Consider the following 20,019-nt stretch of genomic DNA (forward strand, 5'->3'; position numbering starts at 1 on the left):
TCTGAATTTACTGAGGCTTAGGTTTGTAATGTTTAAAAACTCTCTGCCACAGAAAGTATAGTTTGTCTATATAAAGAACTCCCCTAGCCATTCGTCTGGATCAGTGGCTATGACTATGGTTACAAGGTTGAACTATTTCAAGCAAGGGTGTTATTTAAGACAGGTTTTGGCTCGGAACGGCAAGAGAAAGGAAAATGCTCTATTTCTTGTTTCCATAACAGCAGACGGCTCTTTCAATAGATACCGTGGCTCTTCCAAATAAAATACTAATTTAGTAAATTATAAGTTTCAAGATATCATATTCATCTCTAAATTTTCTTAACATTTACAGCTTACTGAAGACCTCTGCTTTAAAGAAGATTCCTCAAGACTTCAAGCAACTCAAGTGCCAAAACTGCACGAGTCACACAATCTTCCAATGCCATTCCAAGGCTAAGGCATTGGCAGTCAGATGCTGGGAAGTATTGCTCAGGCGATAATAGTCATTCTAATCCAGATTTACCTCCAAAGCCAAAGATAGACAATGAACGAGTGTGTATAGTATTGAGACTTAATTATCAATTTACTTCATCCTAATTCTTTTTTTTTTTATTTCTATTTGAACCCCACACATACAATGTGTCTTAATATATGTAGCGAAAGCAGAAAGTGTATTTTTTCTTTAAAAATCTGAAGCAAATTTAAAACTTGTTTAGTGTATATGTTACCGTAACTGATCAAGAGAATGTCAACAATCATTCATGGTCGCTTTGGTGAATGTCCGAAATATTTGATATTAATTTATTTGTTGATATTATATTTATTCGATATTTTAATATCTGCTGAGGAGAAACATCAGTACTGGTTAAATGCATACTGGACTGTGTCACTTGACCTCAAACATTGATGTAGGGCATACTGGACAGTGGCACTTAATTAGACTTATTATATATTTCGGTCATTTACCAAAGCGATAGTCAACATTCACAGGTGGAAGTCAACAACCACCAATTTTGATCATTCACAGTAACATATTAGTTAACATGGAAAAAATTCTGAAATATTAAAACATGTATAATGTACACAAGAACTTTTGATCTAATAATCAAATTTTTGCGTGTTATGTTAATGGTTAGAGGAGAATACTTTAATGATTAATAAGCTATAAAATTAATACAGACTGTATTTAAAGTAGCAATTTTTGACAAGACTTTTAAACATGTATAGTGAATATATAAATGTTAAGTGTACACAAGTTCACTTATATATATGTTTTAGTTACAATTTTTGACTAGACTTTTAGACAGGTGTGAATTTTCAAAAATCCAAGTAGTAAATATCAGGAAAATATGTTCCTAAATCGGTATCGAGAGTTTAAAAAGTTAGAGCCCCATAATATCAAAATGCAAACTATCTATCAACAATTACGTTCTTTTTTAGTGTAGAAAGACAATAGCAAAAACCAAAACAAACAATCTCGTGAAGCAAATTCCTGTTTTTATCTTTATTCGATAAATACCCAAGGTATCCTTATAGCTTTTACTTATATCAGAGGTGATTGTGCTCCGGAAAAAATACGGATTTCCAGATTTTTCCCTAACTGCGCTCCGGAAGTTTCCGGAAATCTTAGGTCCAGAAGTTTTAAAAAATCATCGATCACATTTATAAATAAAAATTCTTGAATATTTTATTTAAAAATATTAGAACTAGGCCATGGCGCAGAATAAATCAAGATGGCAAAAACTTATTGGGATGGTCTTGGCCTGTCATAAGCTGTAGTGCCCAAGAAGAAGAATTAGAATTTATACTTGGCATCTTTCATTTGTAAATATTTTTTCTGGTGGAATAATAAATGTGATGAGAGATAAAAATAAACTTATACATAATCATTCATTTAAATTATTATGTATATAATTTATTTAGATTTCAATGTTTTGAAAACATCAATGATTTAAATTTATAAAGACATTATGCGTCTTTAATGATTTTACTGAAGAAATTTTCCGGATTATTGTACGACGACATTTAAGACAGTTTTCTAAGAATTGCTAGTTATTCTATGTTATGAATTTGACATGTTTTCAAGCAATATTGCATTATTTAATGAATTATACTTACATTTCCTATTTTAATTTCACAGATGGGCAGTAATGGTATCTGCACATTGCCTAGGTGGCCTAAATCCTCCGCTACATACAGTAGTATTTGAGAAAGGCTTAGGATTCAGTATTGTTTGTGGTAAAGATTCTCCAAAAGGCGAACTTGGTTTCTATGTATCTTTACAAATGGCCAGGCATCTCTTAGAGAAGGTACGAATTTTCATTATTAAACTTAAAATACTTATTTTGTTTCCCCTTTATTATAATTAATAAACAGGGTTCCTACACGGTCAGGAAAACCTGCAAAAGTCAGGCTATTCTAAAATTAAGCTAAAAAGTCAGGATTTTTCTTACATATTCATAAAGTTAGGAAAATAAAAAAAAACTATAGTTCATTCAAAGACTGACAGGCAAAAATAAAGTTTCAAGGAAAAATTCTGTAATTCAAAATATGTAATTTCCTCATAATAACATTCCTCTTTCCCTGGTAGAACCTGTCCTGTTAGCAATTTTTCTCCTGTTTATCCAATGATAAGGAATTTTTAATAGGGTTGCTCTTTGTGTGAATAACTGGTTTACAGACAATGGTAGCTGAAACAACAGCAGAAAAATCAAAAAAGGAATTTTTACTGTTTTGTGATGCTGCCAAAAAAAGAAAAAAAAACGAAGAACAAAAGAGTTTCTTAGAGTTTAATCCATAGCAAAAGAGATTAGATAATTTTTGTTCGAAATATTTACACATAGAAAAAAAAGTGGAAATTTGTGGGAGGTTATAAATATTGTTCTTATCCTCTCTCATGGTAACGTAACAGTGGTAGGGGGTTATTCAATCAATAAAAGCTTATTGGTTGAAAACCTCAATGAAGACTTTATTATTTCACAAAGGCGTGTGTATGATTATGTTTCATTTATAAATGGAATAAAAAACATAGACATTAATGAAAAAATGCTAGAGGCTGTAAAAGGATCTAGAACAAGATGGAGACATGCATTAAAAGCAAAAAAAATGAAAGAATAAAAGAGCTGAAATTTCTAGAAAACGAATAAAAGAAAAGATAGATGATTTGAAATTAAGAAAATCTAAACTGACAAAAACTGCTGCAACGGAACTGGATGTTCTAGATTCAGATATTGTCAAGCAACAAAATATGTTGAGAAATATTATATAACATAGGAGCCCCTGAGTTTCTCCGGAAGTTTACAGTATTACAGAAATAAATTTAAAAATACTGAAAAAAAAGAAGATATTTTTGATTTTATTTTCTCACAAGTTGCATAATTTTTCTATCTGAATTTTTATTGGTATATAATTAACTTTTCTTGACTTTTTTCCCCTTTATATTTCAATATTATCTTTTAAAAGAAAAGTCAGCTTTAAGTGAAATTGTGATTTTTAAAAATTAATATTTTGATGTAAAAAATGTACTAGTATGTTTTAAGAGTAAATATTATTTGAGGATACTGATACATATCTAGTAGATTTGATTAACCCTTTATATCCTGACGACACTCATGCATTTGGTTCCACTTAACATTAAATAAAATAATATTTCCATAGTCCAATAGATTTTCTTGATCTTTTTATTTAAATAGTTTTCGTATCTAACTACAAAAACACACTAAGAGTTTAATCTAATCATGATAATTAAAAATAAGTTTCACAAGTTTTCTGAAAATATAATTTGGGATATAAAGTGCTATTACGCAATTCCACTTTAATATATAAGTGTTTATGCTATTCAATCTATGATACTTATGACTAAGTAGCATATTATTACTAATTGAAACTGCAATGTAAAAGTTTTGTTGGAGTGGGAAACGGCGGGTCAGGAATTTTATTGTAAAAGGTCAGGAAAACCTGCAAAAGTCAGGATATTGTTTTGCTCAAAATAGTGTAAGAACCCTGATAAAGGTTAGGTGGATGAAGGTGTAAATTGCCCTGTTTTCATGTCATCGATTAAGTATACATCTGGGCATTCTTTAATTTGGGTTTCAGGACCTTCCAAAATCTATTCCAGGAATAAAACTGACAGTTAAAGTTTAAAAATTAGTTTGCTGTATAAGAAAAAAACGAAGAAAGCTGCCTTTCATCTATAAATCCAATTTTCCACACAGTATAAATGTGTTTTCAAAACACCCATTTTTATATTACATCATTCTTCACACTCTGGAATTTTAATACGTGTACATAGCTGCCAACTCTACTGGATTTTGCCAGTTTCTCTTGGTTCCATAAGAAAATTCCCTAAAATTGGGTAAGTTTCCTTAAAAAATCCCTGTTGAAATAGAAATTTTTTGCAGATTATTGCTTGCTTGAATATTTAAATAAGTGTTACTTATACATAATGAAGCAAGCCTCATTTATAAATATTAGTTTAAAAGTTTTTTTTGTTCTAAAATGTAAAGTTTATTTTCATTCAGAACTTTCTTTTTTAAATAATTAAAAACTATTTTATCTATCTTTGATGAATGAAATACCTATTATTACTCAAAATTGTCAGTAAACTTAATACATAAGATTACAAGTTCATTTAATGTTAATCATAACTGGAAAATATTGCAGATTTTCGATTTTGATGACTACAAAAATCCCTAAAATTCCTTATGTGTAAAATAATTAGTACATTTTTCGAAAATTATCATGAAATTTATATTATTTTGTAAAATCTACTGGATTTTTTCCTATCTATGTTGACAGCTATGCATGTATTTGACTAACAATTTTATGACACAACATTACAATCTATATTTACTCAATTCATCCCATCATTTTACTCAATTCCTCCCACTTGGTCTTAACAATTGCTTTTTTCAATTAACTTCTGATCTGGGGAATCATGAAATGAATTTAAGCATCTTTCTATCTAAACTTAATTAACCGAATATATATATATATATATATATATATATGTCATTTAAAGCAGTAAATAAAGACACTCAAATAAAGATACTCAATTTAAGCACTCAAAAAATATTTTTAATCACTTTCCAAAAACAAAACAAAAAATCATAATTAGGATCTGTGCAGGAATAAAAACTATTTTTTTTCTAACGTTTAATGTTCTTAATAAACACAAAATCAATAAAATTCAAAAACTTTACATAATCATGATAAAATAACTAATTTCTGATAAATATTGCAGAGAAAATTGTGAAAATCATGCATTTTTGTAATTTGAATGGCAATTGACACAGCAAAGAAGGAAAAAAAATCACTTTTTAAGAAATAGAAAACTAATCACTTTTTACAAACATTGAATAAAAAAAAAAGGACTTTTAAAAAACGTAAATCAAAAATAAGCACTTTTTAGAAACTCTATGCATCCAAAATATATATGAATATGGCAGCACATGACAAACACATACATTGTATTAGTTTTCCCACATTTTTGATGCACAAAAATTAAAATGTAAATAAATTAACAAAATACCTTACAAAATAAAACCCAAACAAGTGATTTGTTAGTGTTAATGTGGGGTACAAACACCAATGATAAAACTATAGTTAAACTTTATATTGGGAATTTTTCACTTAAAAATATTTTTCCATTTGCTTAAAAAATGCTTAAAATTATCTTAATTACATTTATTTGGAAGAACAATTTTTTTCAATATCAAATGATAATTCTTAAAAATTGGGACCCTTTATAAGCAATTAGTTCAGATTGTTTTCTGACAAAAGATTGTGTCGTGTAAGATGTTGGCTAATACATTTATATCAATTTTCTTATAAAGAGCATGAACAAAACTAAAAATGTCTTCAAAACTAAGCTTTCAAACTAGAAAAAAAAATTTTATATATATATATATATATATATATATATATATATATATATATATATATATATATATATATATATATATATATATATATATATATATATATATATATATATATATATATATATATATATATATATATATATATATATATATATATATATATATATATATATATATATATCATCAATCTTGAAAAGATAATAAATCAAAAGAAAAAGAAGTTCTTGGAACAACTGTCATATTTTTAAAACCTTGACTTATAGTGATTTTCTCCTACTCTTTGCTCACTTTACTTTCAGAAAATATATATGACACAAATATGATATTGGAGCAAACAAATATGTGTCAAATATATTTGACACAGTTTTCAAATACAAAATTACTGTCTTAAATATACCCACAAAATTCTAGAATATGATTTTCCTTGATTTTTATTTTATTTATTGATTACCTTTATTTTTTTATTGATTACCTTGATTACCTTTTAAAGTAACTAGATTTATTATACTCTTTTATTAAGGCGTATAATTGAATCTTAATATATTAATATTACATATTCTTTTGAAATATCTATTATTTTTTATGCAATAAGTATAAAATTTTATTTATTTTTAGGAGATGAAATTTATACACTTAATGGTCAACCATTACAAGGCCTTTCACATTCAGAAGCGGCCTTTAAGAAAATTAAAGAAGGTCCAGTAGTGTTACACATTGGGAGACATTCCAACAAAAAAAGGTATGCATTGGATTTCAGACACAATTGTACTCGCACTATTTAAATCTTTTATTTGGATAGGAAAAAAAGAATTTTCTTAAAATTCAATTTTTAATGAAATATTTTGTTTGGGTTCTTTTAATAAAAGTACTCATTGCATTTTAGCCCACTCGAAGACACCCTAAAAATTAATGTAGCAGAACTTTACAATACAAGCAACACAGGAACGTTACAAATACAGTATTTGTGTGCTTGATAAGCAAACGCCGAGATTATCATTATGAAAATAAGGTGCAAACAAGCTATAAAATGACATTACTGTATTACAGGGCTCCCACGGGTCATTGAAAACTTGGAATTGTCAGGAAATTTTTTTGAAGAAAAAAAACTGGAAATCTCCTATATAATACCTGAAAAATAACCGGTTTTAGAATTTCCAATAACAATAATCAATCATTTAAATAATTCTAACATCTATTACTATTATTTGTTGTAAAAACTCACATTTTAACAAAGCGCTTTTCCATGCACTCCATATTTTTTTCCTCACAAAATCTAATATTTGACATTATAAATAAGAAAATTGAAGTTTTCCAATGAAAAATTCTATGGTATAGATAAAATATAGCCGGGATTTAGATTGAAAGTTTCCTGAAATACCTGGAAAAGTCGGGTAATTTTTTTCTGAAATTGAATGAGAACCTTGGTATTATAAACTAATTTATAATATTTTCCAATCATTAAAGTATATTTAACTTGTAATTTGAGACTTGTCATTGAAATCTGAACATCCTTATCTTTTTCATCCTTAGAATAACTACAAAGTATGAGGTCAAAATTACCTAGTACTAAATTTAGCTGATGATTGTGGCAGATAAAAATGCAAGATAATTGTGCATTTTGTGATTAAATATTGTTAGAATAGTAAGTGCTCCAATATCTTGAAATCATGTACTAACAATGATTTATATTGTTAGTACTAGTTACAACAGGGTGGCCACCCACCTGATAAACCTGGAATTATCAGGGAATATTTTTATACTCTGGAATAAACTTGGAAAAATCTGGGAAATTTGGATAAAAACATGGAAAAATCAGGGAATTTTAGAGAAAGCTGGAAATTTATTTTTAATTTTTCCTATATTTAAATTATTTACCAATTTACTTAATTTCAATTATTTTACCGTCCTTGATACTTACCTTTTTTAGACAGAAATGTATCGCTGAACAGTTGAAATTAGAAAGGGTTAGGATATTTGCTTCAGTTTTTAAAAGTAGGGTTTTTTCCTTTCTTGTCAGTAGGCTGAATTTAAATGTTAACAGATGGAAACAACTATATGTTAACATTTAATTTTGCTGTTTTGTTGGTAAATATTCTTTTAAAATTCAAAGTTCGAACAATATTGTAATCAAATTATCGAAAGTTCGTAAATGTTACTTGCATTCCAGAGGTGATATTTCCAAAACTGTTTCTCCTTTTGTCCTAAAAACTAAGACTAAGGGACGTATAGGAAGCATATTAAGTGATATATAAACATAAAGTATTAATTTTATTCATATGTGTTTATTTGGAAGAAAGAAAACAGAACTTTGTTTTTTTTCTAGTTGTAAAAACAAAAACAATTAAGCTAAACTAAAAAAAAAACATGCATTTAGATTGGAATTCTTTATATATTTTAATTTTAAGTAAGGAAAAAAACTAAAAAGAATAAAATGTGAAGAATTTTATAAATATTTTTTCCTAAGGAGTATGCAACAAGAAATCAGAAAATTTTGCACATGAAAACTTCTGCATATGCTACTTAAAGCTGAATGCTACTTAAAGCTGCACATTAAAAATATTTTCAATAAAAACAATACATTTTACAAGCTGAGCATATTATTTTCTCCACATATCTTAATTTTTTTAAAAACTAATGTTGTATCAGAACATTAAAAATTAAAAAACGATATTTCAATAAACGATAAACGGTATTTCGTATTTAACTTTGTTATAAAAAGCTCATTTTTTTTAAATCTATTAAATGTAGGTATAATAATTTAATTATTGTTAAACCAATAAATGTCCAATGGTTTTTAACTATAAAAAAAATTAAAACAAAGCTTACAATTATTTAGTTTGCTTTTATTTTTGAGAAAATTAAAACGAAGTTTAAAAAATTTGGCTATTAGTTTAAAAGAAAAAAATATATATTTTTTTTTAATTAAATAAAGAGTTTAATAATGTTTTGTCGCTTTTTTAATAATTTGACATTAGTACTTAAAGTTTTTTTTATTATTATTAAAATTCTTTCAATATTTTTTTGTTTTATAATTTGTTAGATAGTCAGTATCATTTTTAAACAAATAAATCTTGAGTCGATTTCATTTTCAAAGAAAATAATAATAAATAAGTATTTCTTAAGTACAGAATTTGACTATTAGTTAATACTACCTTTTATTATTTTAAATAATTAAATAAGAAAGGGTCTAATGATGCTTCAAAAGCATGTTTATTTTTTCCAACAAATAATTTTTAAAAAATGTTTTTTTCTAAAGTGGACATTTCTTTGGTTTGCTTTACACTTTCATTTTTTTTTCTTTTAATTTTCATTGCATGTATGTAAAATATTTTGTTACAGTATTATTTTTTTTAATACAATAAATCTTAAATTATTTTTAATTCAAGAAAAATAAAATAAAGCTTGACGTCATAGTGGAATATGTTTAGAATTAATATTTTCTTTTCGTAATAGTTTATTCCTTTATTTAGTTTATTCCTTTATATAGTTTATTTCGAGGAATAAACTATTCTTTCGTAATAGTTTATTCCTTTTTATTGATTTTTGATTGATTGAAAGATTTCCCAATGGTAATTTTTGAACAAATGCTAAATCGCGATACATCACTTTAACGCGATGTCTCACTGACGATGTATCACAATTTAAAATTTCTGACATTACCCAGTCCTAGTCATAGTATTTTTCAATTAAGCTATAATTTTAGTTATTTGGCTACTATTTTTGATAGATTTTTGTTCCTGTTCAGGCAACTATTTTCATTGTTTTAGGCAACTATTTTCATGCTTGAGGCTACTAAAAGCAACTATTTTGGTTCATTTTTTATTGTGGCAACCCTGTAAAAGTATATTTTAATTCAAACAAATTTATGAAACCAATTAAATATGATTGCCACTAGAAATCTATGTGTTTGCATTTCACCTATTCCTTAAATAAACATGGTTGCTACATGCATTTTTTTTTTTCGCTTTAATATTTGAATTCTGAATTATATTTAAGCCATTATGAACTCGATTCAACTTCTTTTGAAAAGAAAATATATTGTTTTTGAATCATCACTCTATCAACATAATTGTACATTTGACCTTGAAATTCAAATATGACAGACAAATTATTTTTATTTCAATATTGCTGTAATAAATAGTGTTGCTATCATGAAATATTCATAATTAAATCTTTTAACGTTTTGCAAATGCATGTTGCAAAAAAATTAATTTCTTCTTAGGAAATTTCATTTTTTTATTAATTTTATTTTGTAATTGTAAACAAAGTTACAAAAGGAATGAAAATAAAAAAAATCTAGATTTTGTTTTTATAACTGTTGTAAAAGTTTTAATGTATGAACTTTCATGATAATGTTATTAATTTTATAGATAGCTAGATTTCCTGACAAAATAGGATTTTATACTACAACTTGTATGTTGTACTTAAAAAGTCAATTCCCATTCATCCAGTGTAACTCAGCAACATTTTTAGGTAAGTGTGTTGTAATAATCATCTAATTATTGCAAATATAGTAAACCTTCAGAGCATTTACTAATCTTTATTTCATTATTCAAGGCTCCTTGTTGTAATCTTTTACTGCCACTGACAAGTTTTACTTTATTTTTATAGTATATATTTTAGATTTTTTTTTTACAACAGCCGACACAATTTGGAGTTTCAATATTTCAATAGTTCAACTTTCAATATTTCAACTCTGTAACCTTGTAATTTTTGAACCCAACCCAGAAGCCAATGGAACTCCTAGATCATTGAATCAAATTTGTTTACACAGACGACTTTGCAATAGAATTAACCTGCATTAGCACTACATGGAGAGAATAACTATGAAAGCCTATCTCGGTTAGCAAGGGAATTCTAACCCACACTCTATCTAGCACTGAGTATAATTTACATCAGTACTGTGGTCAATGCAGAATTGGTAGCAACCAGCATCAATGGGATTTGGATAACTTCATTGGGAGGCAAAGGCTCTATCCGCTGAGATTAGTTATTAATACCTTCTAATTTTCTTTTATTTTTCTAATTAAAATTGCATCTAGGATTAAACATTAATCCCTAATCATGTAATCTTGGAATAGACTTCCAATCTTTCCAGCATTATAAATTTAAAATGTTACCTGAACGCTTGTGTTTTCCAAAATTATGACCATTTAATTCCTTTACTTTAATATGAGTGTTCCCCTTAAGCTATGATACTTTGCTTGGAAATAAATGGATGAAATGTTTAAAAAAAATATGCCTTTTTCAATAGTTTTTTAGATTTAATAGTTAACTACACAATAAACTTGATTACTTATCTTGTCTTAAACCGCCTTATTTTTGTTTGTGAGGAATTGGACAAAAATATTATTAGAATTTTTTATAAATCTTGTGGTGACTGGTGGTTATTTTTATCAAAAAGAAAAAACAAAAAGAAAACAAACAATATTTATTAAATTGAAAACATTATTATAATCTATATATAATACTCCAACTTTATTGGTTTCCATTAAACTGAACACCTTTGAGAAAAATATTATTCAAATTAAGAGATGCCACTGCCATGGCTTTACAGAGTTAGGATTTGGGTTATGGTTTAGGGTTTTGTAAAAACTGAATTGTAGAGTATAATTTTGAATAAAACAAGCAGAATAATTTAAACATCAAAGTCAGAAAATATTAGAATGCTTATAAAAACATACTGAAAAATTATTTTTGTTGTATGGAACTGAAGTATGAATTATTTGTTATATGAACTGAAGTTTATAGTTTGAAACTGTTCTATGAAAATCGTTCACAACAAGAAATTCATTCCCCACAAACATCACTCATCAAATAAAAAAACTCATTGGAAGTAAATCTCTGTTTCAGAATACTTTTATTTATTTTAAACAGTTTTCGTACGTTTTAAACAGTTTTATAAAACGTTTTATGATATCTAACAAACCAGTGGTCCAATTTATGAGAATTTTCTTCAGACTATTACAATTCATTGTGTGAATTATGCCTGATTTATGTATGAAAAATGATACAAAAACTGCTCATTTTTCATATATAAATCATTTGTAAGGAATTTTTAAGAATAAATTTCCTTACAAATTTATTTTTTTGATAAAATTGTGCAATTTTTTAAATAGTTATCCAAAGGAAAGCAAAATTTAACTTTGTAAATCCAAAAAAATTGCCATTGAAAAGTTAGAATAAAATTTTCGCATGTTACTAATTAAATAAAAATATCAAATTATAAGCTTATGCTTACAAAAAAGAGACCTTTGGAGTAGTCTTATGTATGAGATGAAAAATATCAAAATTAGTTTTATTCTGGAATTCATTTGTAATGAATTTTGAATAATCACAAATGTGACTCTCTTGCACGCAGGGACAGATGCCTCTCTAACTACGCAACTGCTCGAGATGATAGCTTAATATTTTTAAAATAGTAAATAATTGATTTCCTCACTATTAATTCAAATAGTTGATTCAACAATTTTATTCTCACTTAAATATATATTTTAAAAAAATTACCATGAATTGACTGTTTATTTACAAAATAAACCTGGTTTAGGTTTCTTTTCTAACCCCACTCTTCTTTAGCTATTTTTGAAAAGTTTTGACACAAAAATATAATTATGGAACCATAATTCTCTTCTATCAATTCTAATATTTTTTTTCTTTTCTAATATTTAGGTTATATTCTTGGGAACCTTCCGTCTGAAAAGCATAACTTGATTCCAAAAGAAAGGGTCTGTTCTGGTATGCATTCTCACTATCATTATTATTTGATGTTTATTTGAAATTTAGTTTGTACTTCGCGGAATGATTGCGGAGAAGCTAACTGCCAATGTTTTTAGTTCTAATTATTGATTTATCTAAATTTCTTAAAAGCTATTTAAAAATCTAATCAAAGAATGAAACTAATTTACAAATTCAGAAAAAGACAAAATGAGTAAGTAACATTTTAAATAATAAATAAAAGTGGAAAAGCACTTAAAGTTACATTGTGATGAACCTTTTAATGATGAACAAGATTAATTCTATTCCTTTAAGTGTTGGTTTTTATTTTTAATCCCTTTGTGCCTTATTTTCAAAAAATGGAGCATTCGTCATCAATGATTATGTTTTGTAATTTACACAAGGTATATTTTAGATTTTTTTTTTCTCTTCAATTTTGGTACAAATCCTTAATAAAAAATAAGTTTGAATGAAATAGTCAGTGCCAACATTCAAGATTATTAATAAAAAGATTACAAGATGTGAGCCTCAGATTGCATTTAACTAATTAACCAGTGTACGTGAGAGTGTTTGAATTGAATGTAAAGTCTTCTAAGAAAAAGAGTGCATCTCCGATTGCCTATAAGTAACTCACCAGTTTGTGTTAGAGCACGAATAAAATTTTATGCGAATGGCATGTTCTGTTAAGAATTAATTTTGAACTTTATACCATACAGTGTGCCACGCCACTTTCACACGATACCATGGCAAACAGTTTCATGACCACTGCTACAAAAAATTTAAAGTGACTTAAAACTACTTAATTACTTAAAAGTGTAATCATTTTTCTATGTCTCTGTGTTGATTCAACCACCTTAAATTTACATTTTGTTTATTTTCAGCTCTTCTAGTACTGTTGAAAGATCAATCCCCAGATGTAAGAATCAGAGTAGCTGATTCATTGAGTTTAGACGACTTCCTTTGTTTGTTCTGCCTACAAGAACTGAAGAAAAAATGTGCTTGCAACCTTTTTTTAAAAAAAAGAAAACACAACTACTTATAAAAAATTTTACTCTTGTAAAAAATTTAAATTGCAGAATTTTTATTGTGTGATTTTTTAAATTTAATTGCCATTATTAAATGTTAAGTTTATTATTGTTGATTTTATTATTCCGTTGTCTATTCTGTTGGGACAAAATTGAAACCTGATCATTTTGTTCAGTTATCATTGAAACTTCATTTACAACTTTGTTTTTATAATTCCTAATACTGTTGCGACAACCTTTTTTTTTAAAAAAAATTCCTGTTTCATGATTAGTTATTATAAAAACTTTTATTATCTGTTTATTACCCAAAATATTTAACAACTATGTGAAAAGTTAATTTTTAATGTTTTACAATTTTGTATTAATTATTTTTATTGCATTTTTTGACTGGTATGGTTTAATGTAAAACATATTATGAAGGCGAATGTAACTTATTTGTTACTTTATAATTGCAAACGTAGTTACATAACGTTTTAAATATGTTACAATAAAAACATATTATTTATCTTACAGTATAAAGCATTTATTTTTTTTTATGTACAAACATGACGAGATGTTAATCGAATTTTTTTTTCCGTAATTTTACGACTAATGTTTTTCTTTATGAATCATCTACTGAAGAAAAAAAATTTTTTTTTTTTCCCTTCAAATTCAATGACTGAATTTAAAGTGTTAATATATTCCATAAATTACCAATCGTTTGATCTTGATACTCACTTCTTTATCTCACTTTTTTTTAATACAAGTCTTGCAAATTTATTTTTAAAAAAACTTTCAATTTCTGTTACAGTTACAAAACGTTTACCAATAAAAACTATACCAATAAAAACTATACCAATAAAAACTATACCAATAAAAACTATACCAATAAAATCTATACCAATAAAATCTATAGCAGAAATGAAACTTTTTTTTCTTTTTTAAAAATGTAATAAATACCCAAGTAGCACAGAAACATCGATCTATACCGTGGCCGTTCCTATCAATATTTTGAAAGCGGAGGAATATAGATACTGTGAGCAAGTTATTGAATGAATTCCGTCAATGAAACTTTAAAAGTATTTTTCTTAAAACACTCCATATTAAATATATTTTAGTTCTAAAGTTCAAAATAATTGTTAGAGGTAAAAAAATGAGTAAAATTTCTTTATACTTGCTCATATTAGTGAAAATAAAAAAAATAGAATTCCGTGAAAACGATATGGTACAGGATTGGAACGTGAAGCGAACTCGATATTGTAATCGACGATAGCTTACAACATTTATCGATATGAACGTTTGTCATGTGACTGTGAATCTTAGCGTCTTAGCTTTGGTCGGTCGCCTGTTGTTTAAGGTTAGGAATTGTTTAGATTTTAAAAAAAAACTAAATAAATATACTGAAGGTGACGCCGAATTATTCGAACCTATAGAAGCAAGCAAAGTCTTCCAAGTTTGCAAGTAAGTTTGTTTTTATTATGCATATTACTTTCATGGGTGCCACTCTTCAGTCCTGGGTACTGAAATCAGTCTTGAGAAAATTCAATGGACTAATAAATTCTATCAATTAAAATAAATTTTTTTTTCACAAGAATTTTAAAAAATTTTTGGTCAAAATAAGAAAATAATATATCTTAATGAAAACATATGATATGGTTATGATGTCAGGACTTTTATAGCTGTTATTTTTCATTTTGTTTGCTTAAAAAAACATTAAATAAAGAAAAAAAATTTGAAAAAAATAATCAAATGATTGATTTAATATGTAGGTATTAAGGAAGGGTAAATTTTGGTGTCAGCTATAAATTTCTAAAAATTTGGTAAACAACGCTAGACAGTATTATTGGGTCAAAAAATAAGTTCAGTCTTGAAATTTTTTTAGAGTGGCACCCTTAATTACTTCACGTTATGTAATTTTTCTAATCATTAGTAAAGTTTGTTAATGCTAAAAAATGTACTAGCATTTTTAAAGTGACATTTTATGATGTTTAAGGAAGGAGAAAAGAATTTTACTACTGAATATGAAAATTTTACACTAACTAAGACATGTTTGACAGAGTAGAAGATATTTAAATTTTTGTTTCAGAAAATTATTATTGATTTAAAGCAAAAGGACATTTTAGGAGTTTTGAAAGCATTACTTTTATATTACATTACATTTTGAAAACATTTGAAATCCATTCCTAAATTTATTGTCTTGTCCAAGGTAGACAAATTACTAATATTTTCGTAATTGCCATTGTATCTTTTTTATTGTCAATCAGTTTGTTGATAGTAGATGAAATCCTAGCCGTGTACAAATATAAGCCTTTTTCCTTTCCAAAATTGCTCTTCTAAATTTACCTTAGTGTAATTTTTTCTATTAGTATTAGCAGTAGGATCCAAATGAAAAGGTAGATGAATTTTCAAGTTCATTTTCTGGTGTGTACAATATTTTTTTTAATTTGGAAATTTGCTTTTCAAATATTAACATTAATTTATACAGTCAAACCCCACTATAGTAAATCTTAAAGGGACTAAAGTTTCTGTTCACTATATCCACTCTGCTAACAATTTTATCGAATTGTTTCAAACTCCCCCTTTTTATTACATACTATTTAAATGAATGACCAATAAAATGAATACAAAAATGACTGTAAAATAATATGTAGCAACAAAAATGTGTGAGCTTTTATTTTTATTACCCTTTGTCTTGCATATAAAAAAAAAATTAGTAATCTTTAGCTGAGGAGCAATCCTCCACATCAGATATGGAAACCACCTCTCTGATAATTTTTCCTGAACTTATATTATTCCGCTTTTAAAACCTGTTAACCAGGTATTCGAGCCCATTATAGTAGTTTCACCAAAGCGATCTGCTTTAACTTGAAGCATACTGGAAGATTGCAGCTTTTTTTTAATGCTGATTAATAATGAAGCAAACCAGAAAAAATGCTTATTGCTACATTCCATGCTATAGATTCCATTGCGAACATTTTTTTCACTATAGCGGGGTTTGACTGTAGTTTATAATGCAATTCATTGCTTTCACTTAAAAGTTTTAATCCTTTTTTTTTTCATTCTTCTTTAAAGTCTTTGATTTCCCCTAAACAAACCACCAATACAGGTAATTACTTCTCCCATTTGTATTATTAAGGATACATGTATTGTAAGTGTGATTCGAAACAAGTATAAACTTTCTGGCAAACATTATAAAGAAATATAGATAAAAATTGGAAAATGTTTGAAGGGTTTGATTAAATTGTAAGTTATGCATAGATATACACTTATGTTTATGAAAATTGAAATAGCAAGGTTCCCACAGTTCTTAGAAGTCCTTAAAAACTGCTTAATTTTTATTTTGGAAAATAAGGGCCCTTAAAAGTACTTAATTTTGGTACAAGGTTTTTAGAAGTCTTTAATTTTTCAGTATTGCTATGCTTCATAGGAACGATTTTTTCAGTCTTACAAAAAATATTTTTTTAAGAAAATCATTCTTTTTTAACAAAGAATGAGACTGTGCATTGAGGGTACAGCATTTTAAAGAAACAAAATTTTTGGCAGGACATAATATTTAGCATGATTAGACCACAACTGAATATGTGATGCATGTTAAGCAGTTGAATATAAAGACTTGTTTTAATAATTTTTTCAATGTTTTTCCCAAATTTCTTTATTTATTGCTCATTTTTTTAATGTACGAAAAAATTTGCAAGTCTTAATTTCTGCATCTAATTTTACTATTCAATTTCTATGTAATCCATTAATAATAGAATACGGATTAGTTTCATAGATGTTAACATTTAACAATCTAAAAACATTTTTTTTCAAGAAAAGCCAACCCGGGTTTGCTAAAATTGCCTGGTCCTACTTTGGCGAACCCTGTTAATTATTACAATTTTATCAGTATTTAAATTATAATAAAATTATTTTTTTTATTTATTAATTTTTGGAAGAAAGGTAAATAAAATTTACTGTCACTGGTGGTATATTCAATGATAAACAATTATGCTATTTTTAATGTGCTTAATTTTTTGAGAAAGTAATTTTTGCTTTACTTAAGTAAGGTAAGACTCATAAATGATTAGAATTTCTTTTAAAAAATGATTGCACTGGTTTATTTATACCACTATCAGTAATTTACAATTAATGTGCAACAAACAATTAATGTGCAACAAATATCAAATTGTTAAGATATAAAACTTTAAAAAGGTTGGTATTAAAACTTACATAGTAGCACACAAAATATTCAATGAGAAAATTGAGGTTTGTCTGCTGCAACCACCAGAGAATAGATATTTACATTTAAAATTTACAAATGTGTTTATAAATATTATCGTTCAAAATTAGTGGTTTCAAAAAGTTAAATCGGTGAATTTCTTCGAGAAAATTTCTGATAGCTAAATTATATTCACAAAATACAAAAAAAACGAAATAAAAAAGAGCAACACACACGATTATTTTTGTATTTGAATAAATGTTTTCTTGATGCAAAACCTGAGAAAGAATTTTTTTTGCACCATTGGTATGTTGAATTTCACCGAAACTAAGAAATTGGGTTTTTATTAACGAGAAAAATATTGTAAACCCATATAGATTTGCTACGAAAATTGTCAGCAAAAAAAGGACAACTAATATATTTCAGTTCGCGGGCCACAAAAAAAGGCTACACGGGCCGGATGCAGCCCCCGGACCGCCAGTTGGAAACCCCTGCCCTAAAGTATAAACCTCCCCTTAGAAAGCAAGAAAGAATTTCACCATCTTATTTGTTCTGTACTTGAGGGTGTATGGAGAGAGTTTAAATGATTATTCTATATAGGACTGGGCAATAAATAGATGTATCTCAAAATATCGATGTATCACATATATCCGCAGGCCGATATAATGACTTTTGTTTTAGATGATGCATCAGAAATCTGATTTAAGCAACTGATAGTGACTTTCATTTTAGGAGATGTATCAGCTTCGGAGTTGTTGATAGCGTCTATTTTACTTATTTTTAACAAGTGTGCGTATTAAATACCTGAAAGTGGGCTAGCTAATATATAAATATTTTAATACTCTTTTAGATTAAATTTTAACTTTTGTAGTTGTTTGAATAAATTAACAAACTTTTGTTATCAGATTCGGTATTTTGACTGCACATGCTGGTATTTTGACTGAATCGAAAAGAATAAAATGTCATTTAAAAGAGTACCTGCCATCACTAATGTCATTTTGGGTAAAATTGTTGATTAAAATATTATTTATTATTAATCTAGATATGTAATATATTTTTTCTTCAGTTTTTAAATGCTGTAAGAAAAAAAAATTTAAAAAGTTTTTAATTTGAATATCAATTCCAATTGCAAATAATAAATCAAAATATTTAGAATTCTTCTCTTTTTGTATTAAATTTTACAAAAATTAATTTGCAACTAATTCTTAACATTTCTAAGTTTATTCAACATTTTTCATATATGCACCACTCACAATTTTTTAATCTGTATTAATGTATCTCATCAGAGAATTTTTATCTTTGCATGCTGTAGTTAAAGGCAGCATTATAAATAAATTTAATTGAAAAATAATGCGAGGAAGAGATTCTCTCTATTTGAAAAATACGAAATAAAAATTTGCTCCCATGAAAAAAAAAACAAATATTGCAAAAAAGTTTCAGAGATCCAAACAAAAAGAGAGAGAGAGGCTTGAAAAACTTAAATTTTCTGAGTCTAACACAGATGTAGGTAGGTCAATAGTTTTTGGATCTGATCACAAAAAAAAAAAAAAATTGAAGAAGTGGGGGAGGGAGAGATTACATCAAAGAATTGAATGCATTTGTAAAAATAGTGTATTTATAATAAGTTTAAGCTTTTGTTTAATTATACTTCTAAGTATATGAAATCATAAGTAATCAATATTAAATCTAAATTTTAAAAATAAATCTTATTTTCAACTTCAATACTTTTTCTGTATTCACATTACTGTTTGTCTACAATAGGTACTCTGACCACCACAAAGTCTGCGACAGTCTGGTGCTATGGAAACAAGAAGAGGGCATTTTAGGAAGGGTAGCTTCGATGATAGCTTGTATGGGAAATATACCAGATTGGCTGACTCAGCCACCAGTAGGAGACTTATTTAATCTGTTTCAATAACTTTCTTAAAGATTCGCATGGATGTTTCTTTCTTACTTAAAAAGATTCTCATTACTCAATCGTTTGCCATTTTTTATATACAAAGGAATAAAAAGTGAACAAATTCTGACGTTAAGGGTAGAGCAGGTTTTTTTAATGTTACTTTTTAATTTTACATTATTTATCATGAATGTTCATTGATTGTTAGATGGTTTAATTTCTAAACTTGCACATTTTTTAAAGCAGTTAATTTCTTTTATTGAGTTTTCTGGAAAAAGTGAAGTGCTAAAACTCTGATTTTAAAAGGAGATAAAACTTTTGCTGAAAATAGAAATAGTTCACGTT

General features: G+C 26.9%; 1 protein-coding gene across 3 annotated transcripts in view; it reads left to right on the forward strand.

Annotated features, from left to right (window-relative positions):
• The window catches only part of LOC122272889 (maestro heat-like repeat-containing protein family member 1), a 72,684-nt gene extending 58,975 nt beyond the window's left edge, over positions 1-13,709 (forward strand). For all 3 annotated transcript variants that reach the window (XM_087158617.1, XM_087158618.1, XM_087158619.1), the window contains 3 exons: positions 10,232-10,334; positions 12,531-12,596; positions 13,457-13,709. In XM_087158617.1, the coding sequence (XP_087014743.1) occupies positions 10,232-10,334; positions 12,531-12,596; positions 13,457-13,617 (330 nt within the window). In that variant the 3' untranslated portion in view covers positions 13,618-13,709. The remainder of the gene's footprint in view (positions 1-10,231; positions 10,335-12,530; positions 12,597-13,456) is intronic.
• The last annotated feature ends 6,310 nt before the right edge of the window (positions 13,710-20,019 follow it).

Source organism: Parasteatoda tepidariorum, chromosome 3 (genome assembly GCF_982258835.1).
Source record: "Parasteatoda tepidariorum strain Cologne lab strain chromosome 3, Ptep-v5.0, whole genome shotgun sequence".
Classification (NCBI taxonomy): domain Eukaryota; kingdom Metazoa; phylum Arthropoda; class Arachnida; order Araneae; family Theridiidae; genus Parasteatoda; species Parasteatoda tepidariorum.